The following is a 15228-nucleotide window of genomic DNA, read 5'->3' as shown; positions in this document are numbered from 1 at the left end:
TATAAGGGGGGTGACTCAAAATGGGATAGGGAGGAAGAGCATTAGAAGAAGACTACCACTAAATAGGGAAGAGAGATGGGAGGGAAAAAGAGGGAGAGGGGGAGTTGCACGGAAGATGGAAGGAGACCCTCATCGTTATACAGAATACATGTATGATGTTGTGATGAGAAAAAGAAAAAAAAGTGTGTCCTTTCATATCTCTTAAGAAGCATGAAGACCTACCATTCACACCTTCTCACTTCCAACCCTAACCATTCTAATGGGCATACATACATGTGTAAACATGTGTGTACACCATAGTTATGTATATGAATGAGTTGGTTAGAGTATATGGGATCATGGTCCTACATGTTGGGCCCTAATTGAGGGGATAAGGGGATCTAGGGTACTGAGATCCAACCCTTGCTTTACTTGCCAAACTAAGTGCCTTGATATGGGGCTGCATCAACTGGAGGTGGGTCACAAAGATGCTCCTATGGTCAACTGTAGCTCCAGGGTTACAGACAGCCACAGACATCATTCACACAAATATTAGTATGTGTAGTTTTACACACTTAAATAAATATTGCTTGATATAGCCAGGCATGGTGGCTCATGTCTATAATCCCAGCAAGTCCAGAAGCTGAGGGAAAAGAATAGCAAGTTCTAGGTCACTTTGGAAACTTAGTGAAACTCTGTCTCAAAATAAAAAACAAAAAGTTTTGGGGATGTAGCTTAGTGGTAGAGCATTCTTGGGTTCAATTTCCAGAACTGCAGTAAATAAATGCTGCTTAATGTGAACAAGACAATACAAATTCATAGTTGTGTGTGGAGACCTATCCCCTCCTCATGCCACCCATGTGAGCTGAGCACAAACACATGTGTATGCAGGGACCTTGAGTGTGCCTGCTGGTGGCAGAGCTGTCCCTGTTTTTTCCCCCCTGCTCTGCTTTCCAGGCCACATTTAGCTATCAGCAGGCCCAGAATGCAACAGGGTGTGGTGCTATGGACTGGGTTCCCCATTTCTTTCTTTCCGTGTTGAGGAATTTCTGCCCTGTGTTGCCCTTGCCGCCCCACTTGAGGCAGTGAGGGGCTGAGAGGAACAGAGAGGGTAGCCTAGAAAGAAGTTTTTTTTTTTTTTTTTGAAGAGAGAGTGAGAGAGAGAGAGAGAGAGAGAGAGAGAGAGAGAGAGAGAGAGAGAGAGAGACAGAGAGAGAATTTTAACATTTATTTATTTTTTCTTAGTTCTCGGCAGACACAATATCTTTGTTGGTATGTGGTGCTGCTGAGGATCGAACCCGGGCCGCACGCATGCTAGGCGAGCGCACTACCGCTTGAGCCACATCCCCAGCCCCTAGAAAGAAGTTTTACCCCACTCCCATAGCCTGTGGTTGGAGCTCTGGCACCAGGAGTCTATGGTTCCATCTTGAGTCACAGGCTGGCAATAGGGCCAGTGGGCAGGCACTCAGTGATGGCTCCCTGATTCACCATGGGGCCTCCTAGCCTAGGGAGGAGTGTCTTCAGAGGGTGCATCTCTCTGGGCCAAGGGCTGTAAGAAGCCTCATATATGGGTTCCGTATATGTGTGAGCCAGCTTCCCATATGTGAAATGCGATCCTATGAGCATGTGAGCTGAGCTCAGGGTCTTGTGTATTTCTTTGCTTCTCTCTCTCTCTCTCTCTCTCTCTCTCTCTCTCTCTCTCTCTCTCTCAGTACTGGGAATTGAACCCAGTGTTCTTAGCTACTAAGCCACATTCCCAACCCTTTTTATTTATTTTTATTAAAAAAATTTTTTTGGTACCACGATTTGAAACCAGGGGCACTTAAACATTGAAGCACATCCCCAAAACTTTTTATATAATATTTGAGACAGGGTTTTACTAAATTGCTTAGGTCTTCCTAAATTGCTGAGCTCCTCTTGCCTTAACCTCTGGAGTTACTGGAATTACAGGAATGTGCACCGCATCTGGCCCTTTTTATTTTTTAAATTTTGAGACAGAGTCTCACTAAGTTGCTTAGGGCCTTGCTAAATTGCTGAGCTGGACTTGAACTTGCCATCCTCCTGCTTCAACCTCCTCACTGGGATTACAAGCATGCCACACTGTGCCCAGCTCTTTTTTTGAGGGGGGGGGTTTACTGGAAATAGAACCCAGGGGTGCTCTATCACTGTGCTATACCCCAATCTTTTTATTTTTATTTGAGACAGAGTCTCCCTAAGTTTCTCAGGCTGGTTTTGAACTTGTGATCCTTTTGCTTCAGCCTCCTGAGTTGCTGCTCGCATGAACCATCACACCCAGCAACACTGTGCATATTTTTCTAAACATCACTTCTTTGGATATGAACTGCCTCTGGGTCTGGGAGTCCTCACTTTTGACAGCCATTCCTCCTGATAGCTATTCCTCAAGGGACAAATCCCGGGGCCCTTATGGACTAAGTCCCTCTGGAAAATGTGGTTTCTTTGGTCTCCCCTGGCAATGCTGCCAAAGATTCATGGATGAGAGCAGGTTATTTGCTCTGAGTCCTGCTTCAGGCCCAGGCTGTCAGAACTCAGTTGCTGCTGCTCCTCCTCCTCTTCCTCTTCTTTTTGTTACAGCACTGTGGATCCAACCCTGGGTCTTGCACATGCTAGGCTAGCACTCTATCACTGAGCTACAACTTCAGGCCAATTTCCTGATTATTAAATGCAGCATAGGGGCTGGGGATGTAGCACAGTGGTAGCACATGCTTACAATGTATAAGCCCCTGGATTCAGTCTCAAGCACAGAGAGAAAAAAAGCAGTTGTGGTGGTATATGCCTGTAATCCCAGGGACTCAGGAGGCTGAGGCAGAGAATCATAAATTCAAGCCCAGCCTCAGCAATTTAGTGAGACCCTCTCTCAAAAAAATAAAAAAGGACTGGGGATATGTCTCAGTGGTAAAGCATTCATGGGTTAAAATCCCCAGTACCTACCCCCCAATATATATATATCTATGGCACAAATATTTCCCCATGATCTCCCCTCAGATAGAGCTGACACGTAAGTTTGGCCAGCTCAATCTCTTTTAAATTTTTTTTTCACAGTTGTAGATAGACAGCATGCTTTTATTTTATTTGCTTATTTTTGTATGTGATTCTAAGGATCAAACCCAGTGCCTTCCACATGCTAGGCAAGTACTCTACCAACTGAGCTATATCACCAGCCCTTCAGTCTCTTTAAAGTGATAGACTTGGTTGAGAGATTTGTAGATCTCCAGAATGGGAGAGGAGAGGGTTAAAAACAGTAAAATTCTGAGCTGATCATGGTGGTACACATCTGTAATCCCAGCTGCTTAGGAGGCTGAGGCAGGAGGATCATGAGTTCAAAGCCAGCTTCAGCAATTTAGCAAGGCCCTGAGCAACTCAGCAAGACCCTGTCTCTAAATAAAATATAAAAAAAGGATGAGGATGTGGCTCAGTGGTTAAGCCCTGCTGGGTTCAATGGGCAGTACCCTGCCCTCCCCCCACCCCCCAAAAAAACAAACAATAGAACTCACCTGGCTGGCAAGATGTATGTGTGGCATGTCCAGACAACTGCCCCTCAGCCCTGGAATCATGTGAATAGTGAACCCATGTACACATGTGACAAGTTCAGTTCACAAGGCCATGTTCAACCAAGCCACAAGGAATGCCCAGCAAGTATGATGTGGCACACAGGACCTACAGTAAGTGTGGACACAGATGGTCAACACATGCAACAAGCGATATGTTCTTATAGAACTAAAAAGAAGTCCTGTGACCTCTGACTGGAACTCCGCACATATGTTCTGTGTCCCCACCTGGGTCTGGACTGTGAGAAGGTCTTTTCTCACTTGGGGTCCACAGCTTCTTCCCTCTAGCGCTCTGGACCTGAGGACCTCCTGGGTCCAGTCATAGGTAGGGCTGGGGCTGGTTCCTTTCCTCTCTAACACGTGTCCTGTCACCCCAAGTAGTGGGTTGTCTACACAGCTAATCATGAGACCTCATGGGTTCAGGAGGTCTCTTTGGCAGCTCCTCTGTCCCTGCCCCAGTGGTCCTGCAAGCTGCCTCCACACACACTTAGACCACACCTGCTAATTCTTAGAAGCCCTCAGTCTTTCTTCTCTCAGTCCCTATGACACTCCCTCTCCTAGGGGTGGGTGCTAACCCAACCTCAAATCTCCTCACACCCTAAGTCCCTCAACCACCTTCACCCCCAGGCTAGGCAGTGGGTGGTGGCTGCCTACTCCGCCCTGCGCGGGGCTCAGCGGGCGGGGTCCGGGAGGGCGTGGCCGTGTCTTCGCGTGCTTTATAAAGGGCGCCACCAGGCGCTCCAGGCCAAGTGCTTGGCTCCACTGCCGCCTGCCGCCCGCCCGCCCGCAGGATAGCGCCGCCGCCTGCCCAGCCATGGGTCGACAGAAGGAGCTGGTGTCCCGCTGCGGGGAGATGCTTCACATCCGCTACCGGCTGCTTCGCCAGGCGCTGGCAGAGTGCCTGGGGACCCTAATCCTCGTGGTGAGTGGAGAGAGCCAGGCAGCTCTTTTCCTTCCAGCCCTGGCGTGTCCCAATCCCCTGTTCACCAGAGGGGCTGTGTTTCAAGATAGCCCTGAGCCATTCTCCAGCTCTGACTCCCAGGATTCACCCCGAGGGAAAGCCCTCTTCCCCACAATTGTAACCCCAGCTCTGACAGTTCTGCCTCTTGCCAGAATGACAGCTGTTACTCCCCAGTGACAGTTCTGCTTCTTTACCCTTCCAGTGGTGACCCAGCACAGGCTTGGAGGCCGGGGGGAACTCACCCTTACAGAGTGGGACCTCCCACTCCTTCTCCTGTCTCCTTGGGTTGGTTCCCAGAGTCCAAGCCCTGTGAGGCAGTGAAGATAGAGGCAAATGGACCTCTATTAGATTATTTGGGTCCTGTGTCTGGCCCCTAATGAATAATTAAGCCTCAGAAAGTCCAAAAGTTGCAGTGAAGTGAGGACAGTTTACCAAGGGGTGGGGGCAGAGGGCGCAAGCCACATAAGCTGCAGACAGCAAAGTAGGAAGATAGGTCCTGTTGGTTGGAGGCTATGGAAGGAAGCTGGGCCCTAACGCAAAAGACATGGGGTTACTAAAAGTTTCTCCCTTCCTGCCAAGTGACTCCCAGATCCTATCAGTCACCTAGGCAGAAGCTGTCAGTCTCTGTGCAGAAGATTGCTGGCCCTGTGAGTTAGGCCTGCCATGGGATCTCTGAGGGAGGTACTTCCCCCTGTCTGGGGTTCTCCTCAATCCCAGTTACTCCTCCATTACACCAGCTTTGCTCAGGTTTTTCCTGGGTGGTTCTCTGTGCACTTCTTGGGTCTGGCAGATGTAACAGTTATGGTTTTCATTTCCTGTCCCAGTTACTTTCTGATTTTCAATCACTCATGTGGTCACACCTGTTTGCTTCTGAGCTCTGTTGCTCTATTGCAGTGGGTGGGTTACTGGGGTTAACCCCATTCCTAGGTAATGCAGACTAGCTAGCTCCCTGGGGACTAGGAAGCTTAGTTAGGAGCAAGTAGGACTCTGGGAAGCCTACTCCAAATGGTGGTGGTGGTGATGGTGGTGGAGCAGGCTCCGGGGAGTGGAGGGCTTAGACTTATATCTGGCTTCATAAGACTAGTAGTGCTATCAGTTTGCCCCACTCTCTCGCTCCCTGTGCCAAAAAGAGAGTAGTGGGAGGCATTTATCACCCTCTTGCCTTAGAACCCCCACTCCCTTTCTGATTCATGAGTCCAGCCACCTGTTTTGGAGCAGCCAGGACAAGGGAGTGTTTCCATTTTCATAGAGGGAACTCCTTATCCTTTCCCAAGTCTCAGTTGAAACCCTCCCCCGTGCAAGGTAGCAGTCGTTCCCCATGCTGAGCCCCAGGATCATTTGGCTTATCCCAGACCACAAAAGAAGGGTGTTAGGTTTGTGCAGAAAGCTTTCAGGCTCAGGTAGATGTGAGGCATCAGGTGTCAGTGAAAAGCAGAACCTCAAGCGCTGCCCATAACAGTAGGGGCTGGAACTGGGGGACCCCCCCCAGCAGGTGGATGAGAGCCTCCTATACCTCTGTACGTTGGGGACCTAGAGCTAGTGATTACAGAATTGGGGTTGTCTTTGAAGTGAGGGAAGCCCCTTTTTTTGGAGGGTCCTAGTACAGTGGGGGTGGGGAGTGCTTACCAAGAACTTGGAGGCAGGGAGGTGGGGAAGGAAGAGGAAGATTAGTCCCAAGGTGGTGGAACTGGCTCTGAAAGATCTTCCCTCCAAGACTTCTTGGGATGGAGCCAGGTCTGGGCCTCAGGCAGGAAAGAACTGAGGCCAGAGCCTGGCTGGGCACAGTGCCCCAGACCCTCACGTGCCTGCCCCCCCCCCAATACATTCATAATCTCTGATCTTTGCTTTCACCTGCCTGCACACCTTTGCCCTGCATTACCACTGCTGACTTCCCACTATCTCTTGGTCTTTCTGAGGGATGATAATCAAAATGCTTAACAGCACAGTGTATAGGCACTGACCCATTAGAAGGAACTGGGCCCTCAGCACAGTTCCAGAAATTGCCTGCTGTGTCAGCATAGCAGCTTTAGTCAGAGAGGAGACCCAGATGGGCTGAAAGATCTTTGGGGGATCAGGGCAACAGCTCATTACAACTGGAGCAGAAGTATTTTCGCATTTATACAAGAAGAATAAACATAGCACATTCTGTGCTTGCAGAATATTGGGAGCCTTGCTCTCCTTTGATCCCCCCATCCTTGGAAGAAATTTAGAACTAATCTCCTTACTTTCTCTGTCCTGGGTCTCAGTGAAAGGAGCCACTGAGATCCCTGCATTTAGTACCTCCAAATAAGTGGTAAACCTGAATTCCTGAGGGCAGAGAGGTCAGGACAGCTGGAGAGAGAAGGCACTGGGATAAGATGCCTGGGATACTGGGACAGGGACATGTCAAGGAGGCGAGGGTGCTAAAAGGGGAACATGGCAAGGGCCAGGGGTTCTGACATCCTAGATTGAGGAAGAGTGAATTCCACCTCACTTTTGGCCCCTCCTATACACTTTGTACCCCCTGTCACCATCTAAGCTCTTTCCCCAATCTGAGCAACTAGGGGTCACTTCTTGGGCCAGGCCAGAAGTGCTAGGGCAGAAGCTGTGCTACAGTGAAAGCTGTTCTCCTATTCCCACCATCTGTTAGGACTCAAGAAAAAAATCAAAGAATATGATTCAACCATCTTCTGGGCACCCAGACATAGACCTACTTTTAGGTCTTTCCGAGGGTCCTGTTAGATTAGAACTGAAACATGAGGGGTGAGAGAGTAGGTCCTCTTTTTCTCAGGGAGTGGAAGGGATTTGAGTTGGATTCCAGGAGGGACTTCCAGTACTCTTGGTGGTGGCAGGGGGAGGTTGCTAGCGCCACTCCTTTCCTCTGGAGTGAGTGTTATTAGGCCTTAGAGGGGCCTCACCCTTTCTGCCTTGTTCTGTTTCCTGACACAGATGTTTGGCTGTGGGTCAGTGGCCCAGGTGGTGCTCAGCCGGGGCACCCATGGTGGTTTCCTCACCATTAACTTGGCCTTTGGCTTTGCTGTCACCTTGGGCATCCTCGTCGCTGGACAAGTCTCTGGTAAGGCTTTGACCTCACCCTCAGTCCATGTTCCCACCAGGTGTCCTGTTGAGGAGGAGGTTTCCAAGGACAGGCCAGAGCAGTGGCCTCAGCTTTGTCTGGGCTCTTAGGAGAGGAGGGTGAAGAAACTGACACTTAGAACCTTTGACTTTCACCAAGATTATCCTAGCCAGTCTGTTAAATAGTCCAACCGCCATTCTATAAAGAAACCCTTCTCTATGCCTCTTTTCATAGGGGCCAGAGAGGAAGAATATGTGGTGGTGTGGGGGGGCTGTTCTCCCCACTGTGGCAGGCTGTAAATAATAGGGTCTGTCTCCTCTCTGCTCAGGGGCCCACCTGAATCCTGCTGTGACCTTTGCCATGTGCTTCCTCGCGCGTGAGCCCTGGATCAAGCTGCCCATCTACACCCTGGCTCAGACGCTGGGAGCCTTCTTGGGTGCTGGGATAGTGTTCGGGCTGTACTATGGTAAGCTTTCCACACCCTGCCTTTTTCCACTGCCATCCTCCCTCAACTTAGGACCTGTTGGCACCAGGCCTTTTAATGACAGACGCTGGGGCCTGCCCAGGCCTCAGGCACATGACTCACTCATTCATGCACAGGCCCCAAGGTAGGGGGCACGAGGGGAAAGAAACGAGTTAGGCAACAACAGAGTGTCAGGCCCTTTGCCTCACCCCACCCCACCCTACCCCTTGTGCCTCCAGAATGATACAGCTGTGATTCTGCTTAACCAAGACCCCTGGAAGAGAGGGGAGGGCTGGTCCTGAGAGGGGGGCTATGCTCACCTCTGCCCTCACCCACTCTGGGTCTAATCTGTCACCAGATGCAATCTGGAGCTTCGCCAACAATGAGCTTATAGTCTCGGGCCCCAATGGCACAGCTGGCATCTTTGCCACCTACCCTTCTGGACACTTGGACATGGTCAATGGCTTCTTTGACCAGGTATGTATGAGCTTTGGGACATGTGAGGGGAATACAGGGAGGAGGGAAAAGTGGCTCTTCTTGCTTAGGGGCTGGCTATGGGTCAGAACTCCCTAACAACAGCAGAGCTTCTCAATATGTGGGGAACCCTGCATCAGAACATGGTGGCAGTTTCTTTTACAACATGCGACTTCCCCAGTGAGTTCTTAGCTTCACAAATATACCAGCGCCACTGCTTTATAGTTCAGGGGATGGGAAAGGATTCTGGCTCCAGGCAACATGGAGGACAGAAGGGGAGGGACCAGAGGATGGGAGTGGGCTTCCCCTCACCCTGTTCTCCCCACTCTCCAGTTCATAGGCACAGCCTCCCTCATCGTGTGTGTGCTGGCCATTGTTGACCCCTACAACAACCCTGTCCCCCGAGGCCTGGAGGCCTTCACCGTGGGCCTCGTGGTCCTGGTCATTGGCACCTCTATGGGCTTCAACTCTGGCTATGCGGTCAACCCTGCTCGGGACTTTGGTCCCCGCCTTTTCACTGCCATTGCTGGCTGGGGCTCCGAAGTCTTCACGTGAGTACAGTCCTAACCGTCTTATTACCCCAGGCTGCCTCTCCTCTGCCCTGCCCCACCTACCCTAACTATGTATATCTGTCTCCCAGGACTGGCCGGCACTGGTGGTGGGTGCCCATCGTCTCTCCACTCCTGGGCTCCATTGCAGGAGTCTTCGTATACCAGCTCATGATTGGCTGCCATCTGGAGCAGCCTCCACCTTCCACCGAGCAGGAGAATGTGAAGCTGGCCCATGTGAAGCACAAGGAGCAAGTCTGAATGGGCAGCAGCCATCCCTCACTGCCGTTTCCCTTGAGCATCCACTGACTGTGCAGGGGTTACTCCCTAGAAGCCCCCTCATGATTCCCTTCTCAGGCTAAGAACCTCTGATAACCCTACCCTGCTGGACAGCCCCCTCCAGGATTTTCACTGGACCCTGCCAATAGGACCTTAGGTCACCACCCTCAAGCTGTGGTGAGACAGGGTGAAGGGCCAGTACATTCTTTTGTCTCCCAAAGGGAGAGAATGGGCAGCAGTGTGTGTGTGTGTATGTGTGTGTGTGTGTGTGCGCACATACACAATTTCCCAGATATTCAGGGCAAGGGACCAAGCTTGTCTAAACTTTCCCAAAAGGATCCTAGTGGTGCTGGGAGCCAAGAGGAAGGGAGAAGACAATGAAGGCGATGTGTCCACCTGTGAGGACAATGCCAGGGTGTGCATGTTTCATGGGCTCCACATGAAGGAGGATCCACATAATGTGTGTTTTCTGAGTATGTGTGTGTATCTGCCCTTTTTTCTTAGTGAGGCTTCTCTAGGTTTGGGGGAGGTGGGATTTGGAGGTGGAGACCACTGCTCAGGTCTGGATCTCTGGTATCCCTGAGTAGGAACTGTGTAACATGTTTCTGTCATAACATAGGCATGGCAGGGGACGTCCAGGCCACAAGTTTCATGTTTGCTTATGTTTTATTTTTGTTTTATTTTTTAAATATATATATATAGTAGATGTTACTGTCTTAGGGCTAGAGGTTGGGAGACTCCACTTAACGGTCTTCACTCCTTTAATCCTTCACTTGACTCCTTTGCTTTTTTATATAAAAAAAATCAACAACAACAACAATAAAATGTATGTCTAAAACTGCCAATTGTGGAAATAGCTTTGTTCTGCTGTTTTTTCTGAGGCTGCTTAAGAAGTTTCCAGTGGTATGTCTGGTCCCAAATTCCCAGTGGGCCTAGCTGGGTATCTAATCTGGTCTGGGTACGCTAGGGGTTATATTCTAGTCCTGCCTAAGGGGAGAGGGGTCAGTCACACAGAGAGGTCAGACTGACTCTTCCATCCTTCATGGCACATTCAGCATAGTGAATGACATCTACTCAGTCCCTGCACCCACACATCATCATAGGAAGGCAGGCTGAGCCCCGAGGAGGGAAGAACCATCTCCCAGGCAGAGCTGCCCGAAGGAAGAACTGAGGGAGTGAGTTCCCCATTGTTGGATGAGACCAATAGACTGGGAATCTGTATTGTCCTCTGCTACCTGTAACTGTTTAAGCTCTTTCACTTCTACCCAGACCTCAGCTATGACCCCCTTAAGCAGGCTCTCTGCCTCTAGGCCTATGTCTTCAGTCTCTGAAGCCCTCAGAGATCTTTTGGAAACCTTTGCTGAAACTGGACTCTTTTCATGGTTCTCCTTGTCTATCTGGAGGTAGTTTAAAGTCCTTTATTCAGGGCTTTCAGAACGTAGCCCCTGGCCCTATTCATCCCATCACCATCCACCCTATCCCAGACTGCTTTACCAACTCTGTGTTTTCCTACTTTGGGCCTTCCCTCTGAAGTTCCAGCTCATGTCTTTGTTGGTTAAAATCTTCCTGATTACATCATGAACAACCAGAAAAATGAGAAGTTATACTCCATTTATATATGATGTGTCAAAATGCATTCTACAGTCATGTATAACTAATTAGAACAAATAAAAACTTTTAAAAATGTAAAATTAAAAAAAAAAAGAAAAAAATCTTCCTGACTTATTTTAATAAAAATCCTCCAAGAAGTAAGATACCCCAGCTCTTTCTTATTCTTCCTCCAAATTCTACAATAACTTGCCTAAGCCCAGAAACCATGACTATGTTTGTTCCATTCTCTCCCAACTTCATTTTTGAAGGGTTTGAAGCCCCTCTATGATCAGTCAGGCTGGGGTTACACCGAGGCCTGCCAGCACCTTGACTGCCCAGGGACATAAGGGGCTTTGCACACCTGTGCCCAGGAATCTCTTCTCATTTCCGCCTTCCTTATTGGGCCCTACTTAAGTTTCACCATGAATACAAGGGAAGGCTTCCCTCCCCAAATCAACATGCAACGTTAACCCCATGAAAGCCAAAGGATCCCTGGGTCAGACAGAACTGTGCTCTTAATAGAGGCTAAGCCAGCTAAAGCTTCTTGCCTCTTCACAGATGAGGAGACCATGGCCCAGAGAGGAGTGGATGGCAAATGCAGGGTCACACAGCCAGGACTCTGACTGGGAGGTAGGGGTGGGAGGAGGCAATTCCACCTCGGGTCTCTAACTGTTCCTTGTCCCCAGCTCCCAAGAGGCGTGTCTGGAATGTTGGAGGGACCAGAGCCAGAGGGAGTGTCCCTTTCCTAGGCCCTGAGGGGAGAAAGGGTAAACCTTAGGAGTGGAATGTGGTTGCCCAGTTTCATTCCAGCCACACCAGTCCCACCTTTGGTGCCCCCACCCTGCTTTCTTCCCCTGTGTGTCCCATGTCATCTGTCATCCCTTTATTTCAAATTCTGCTGTTGACCCTGACCAGTCTGGCGGGAGGCCTTCTGGTGCCATGATTAATGGGAAGTTGAACCTGGATTCCAGACCCAGTTTGGCCTCTCTGTAGCTGTGTGACCTGGGAGTGCTCCTATTTTTTTCCCTGGAACTCAGTTTCCTTATCTGTGACTTGGGGGTTAACAAGGAGGAAGTAATGAACAAAAATTCATGAAAAGGACTTAACACAATGACCAATGGATGGTAAATACACAAAAATGTCACCTCAGGCTTTTTCCTGCAGAAGCAGAGATGGGGTGGGGAAGCAAAAGTCGGGGAATGTGTAGAGGAGGGATGCTAAAGGCTGTTTTTTTTTAAAGCTCATTGAATTCAACATCCTGTTCCACCTCAAATTCCTTCCACAGTTCTGAATTTCCTGAGAGAGGGGAGGGAGAAAGAGTGGGGTGATACCTTCCTTTGCTTTAATTCTAGAAGGCTCTTGGGAAGAAGAGGAGAGATATTAGAGGTGCCACACATGGGTGTACAGGGCAAGAGGGTGTGTTGAATGGAGGGTCAGATCTCATGAGAAAGGGCAAAGCCTGGCCAGGATCAAGAGCAATGAGTGGGGACTGGAGCCATGCAATTATCATGTAACCTCTCCAGGGACAGAAGGGAAGCTCCCTGCTTCTCTACCTGGCCTGCAAGTGATTCCTTCCTTTGACAGTTCTGGCTGTTAGTTCTTGAAAGAAAACATCACCTCCTACAGGAATGTGGTAATGTATCAGTTCCACTCAATGTAATCTGTTTTCTATGGTAGTCATAGAGAATTACCCCTTGGAAGCATTGCCACATCCCATGGCTCACCAAAGTCTCCATCACTGTCCTTTCTGCACCAAGCTCTCTCCACAGTCCACTTGGGAAGCATCTGAGCTTTCTTAAAGTTCTGATTTGCTCCAGTTGAAATCAGCCTCCCTGAAACTTGAGCTTGATTGGTCTTTCCTTGCATATCTGCCTCTGTGACTGTCCCTATGCACATATGCAATGTCCATTTCTCAGTGATTCTGAGTGGGCTTGATTTTCAATATGTTGAGTTACATTCTCACGTGTCTGAGCTTCTGGCTGAGTGTCTCTGGCTCTGTCTGCCACTGCCTGACTCTCTGTGTACCTCTAAGTGAATACCCTGTGCACCTTGGAGTACATTTCTCTGTGTACTCAGTGCACATTTCAACTTCTACCTTTGATTGACTTTCCTGCCAGCCCAGTCCCGCTTACTCGTCTTACCCCAGGGCATTCATCCTCTTTAATTCCTGTTAATGAGCTCTCTCCTTGCTAACTCTTTCTCCTTGATTTTGTTTTTCTGAAAATCTGGGCGGGGCACCCCTAGGCTTGTAGAAACATGGGTGGAGTAGAGTTGGGTGGGGTGGGAAGGGGAGTAAAGGGACTACTCCTCCCAGTACAGAGACCCCAGAGGCCATAGACAGCTCAGATTCCCCAAGGATGGGTCTATGGAGGTACTGTCCTAAGTAGAGCCTGCACTTCCTCACGGGGAGGTAGGAACCAGTGCTCCCTGGGGTGGGGCCCCTGAGATGAGGGCCTGGGGAATGCTGGTAGTGTGAAGGAAGGAGACTTAGAGACAGAGAGCTCTTAGGGAGGCTGAAAGGACTTGCCAATAGAATACCTGAGTCCTAAGGGGCAGAAAGGAGTGGGTATATCTGCCCAATAGCTGGGAATGGCCTTCTTAGGAATTGAGAGAGGGTCTCCATGCCTGGGGCTTTGGCTTTTGGTGACGTGTTTATTTGAGGTAAGAGAGGGGGTGGCAGCAAGAGCAAAGAGGCTATGTGACCTGAGCACCTTGGTATGGCAGGTGTCAAGAAGGACCACCTCCTTTTTTGTGTGTGTAAAGAAGAAACACAAAGCCTAGGGTCTCACTAAGGGTCACAGAACAGTGCAATGCAGAAGAGCCCAGACTAGAGTCCAGTCTTTTCACACTTATCACTGCCACCCCTCAGCACTTGGTGACATCTCAGGGAACAGGGCTCTGAATCCAGAATGCCGGTGTCCAAACCATGGGGCCTGGGGCAGGTGAGAGTCTCCATTCGCCAAGATTCAGTCTCTTCCCTACTCTGTCCAGCACATCTCCATGGGTCACCTCACCTGGGCTTTTTTGCCTCTAGCTTCCAACTGGCTTTGTTGAGTAGTTAGAAAGTCAGAGAGCCAGGAGGGTGGGGGAAGAAAGGTCTGGTATTCATGCCTTTTCCAGAGCTCCAGCTTCTACTACATCCCAGAAAGCAATGGCTGCCTGTTCTTGTAACAGTGATCCACTTTATGCTTTGAATATAACCCTTGCTGCTCTGCCACTTATTTTTAAAATAGACTTGTTTTTTTCTCTTCCTTTCTCCCTGCTCCTTCCTAATCTCTCCCTCTCCCTAATCTCAGGGGAAAGAGGATTACCTTTCTTCCCCATCCTAGGCAGAGTTATCTGTCCCCGAGTACACACCCATCATAGGAATGAAGTAATCCAGACTTTGGGGATGGTATTAGAGGATCTCAGAAATCACTATCTCCCAGATTAACAAGTGAGTTACAACTCCAAGAGAGAACACACGTGGAATGTAGCCTTTGACTCACCTCTTTAAAAGCCCCCTGTTCCTGCTAATAGGCAGAATTGCAGTTTTCGGGAAAGGAGTCCCCTGTGTTTCTCCTTTGCCAGCAAAGCAATAAATCTTCTTTTTCCTTTTTCTCAACTGTGTCCTCGATATTGGATTGGCATCAGGGACAAGGATGGAGCTTTCAGCAACATTCTTAGTGCTCAGCGAGGCAATCTGAGGGTGCAGCCTGTTTCTGCTGGACCCTTGGCTTCACCTCTCAGTCTTTGGTTTCTTCATCTGTAAAATAGTACCTGCCTGATTCGATTGCATAAGGTGAGGATTAAATGAATTAGCATGTATCAGCACAGTGCCAGGTGGAGGAGTAGGTACTAGAGAAGAAGAGGTGAAGATGACAAAGATGGTGAGGGTGATGGCAATGCCTTCTTGTAAACTCCCTGTGTACTGTGAAGAAGGGAGAGCTTGCAGCCAGCCTTGGAAGTGGGGACATCTGATACCCCTAGGCCGACTCCTTCCACTCCAGGAGCTTGGAACTTCCATGGGGCATAAGGCACCTGGGAGTCTAGCCTAAATTCCTCCAAGTTAAGTGAGATCAGCTTTCTTTGGGAAGACTGGGGTGTGGAAAGTTGGAAGCTGGAGGCCCTTTCTCACTCTGAGCCTCCTTCAGAAAGCTCAGAATGCTGAGATCTCATCATCTTGTGGGGCTCAAGATGGGTATCTCATCATCTTGTGGGGCTCAGGGGAGCTGATGGGCGTTGAGGGTAGGGAGTGATAAATCATGGATTTAGAGGTAGTATGAATAGGGTTAGAGAGGGAGTCAGTTCTAGGAAGTTTGAGGGCAAAAGCA

The 15228-nt window shown here is 49.4% G+C and overlaps 1 protein-coding gene across 2 annotated transcripts; it reads left to right on the top strand.

Moving 5' to 3' along the window:
- Window positions 1–4288: 4288 nt before the first annotated feature.
- On the top strand, window positions 4289–10170 carry Aqp3 (aquaporin 3 (Gill blood group)). Of its 2 annotated transcripts, XM_005326192.5 has the most exons (6): window positions 4293–4467; window positions 7435–7561; window positions 7890–8027; window positions 8383–8501; window positions 8832–9049; window positions 9139–10170. In XM_005326192.5, exons 1-6 carry the CDS (start codon window positions 4360–4362, stop codon window positions 9305–9307), a joined length of 879 nt encoding a protein of 292 aa, XP_005326249.1. In that variant the 5' UTR covers window positions 4293–4359; the 3' UTR covers window positions 9308–10170. The 2 variants fall into 2 exon arrangements, with proteins under 2 accessions (XP_021582600.2, XP_005326249.1); XM_021726925.3 differs by lacking the exon at window positions 8832–9049 and having other exon boundaries at window positions 4289–4467.
- The last annotated feature ends 5058 nt before the right edge of the window (window positions 10171–15228 follow it).

This window comes from Ictidomys tridecemlineatus, chromosome 4, assembly GCF_052094955.1.
Source record: "Ictidomys tridecemlineatus isolate mIctTri1 chromosome 4, mIctTri1.hap1, whole genome shotgun sequence".
Taxonomy (NCBI): domain Eukaryota; kingdom Metazoa; phylum Chordata; class Mammalia; order Rodentia; family Sciuridae; genus Ictidomys; species Ictidomys tridecemlineatus.
This window is presented reverse-complemented; position numbering and strand designations above follow the sequence as displayed.

Bases quoted from the DNA above. Each gene is read 5' to 3' on its own strand.
- Aqp3 (XM_005326192.5), top strand. From the start codon at position 4,360: ATGGGTCGACAGAAGGAGCTGGTGTCCCGCTGCGGGGAGATGCTTCAC. The intron at 7,562-7,889 runs GTAAGGCTTTGA...CTCTCTGCTCAG, and splicing joins CGTCGCTGGACAAGTCTCTG to GGGCCCACCTGAATCCTGCT. The intron at 9,050-9,138 runs GTGAGTACAGTC...TCTGTCTCCCAG, and splicing joins TGGGGCTCCGAAGTCTTCAC to GACTGGCCGGCACTGGTGGT.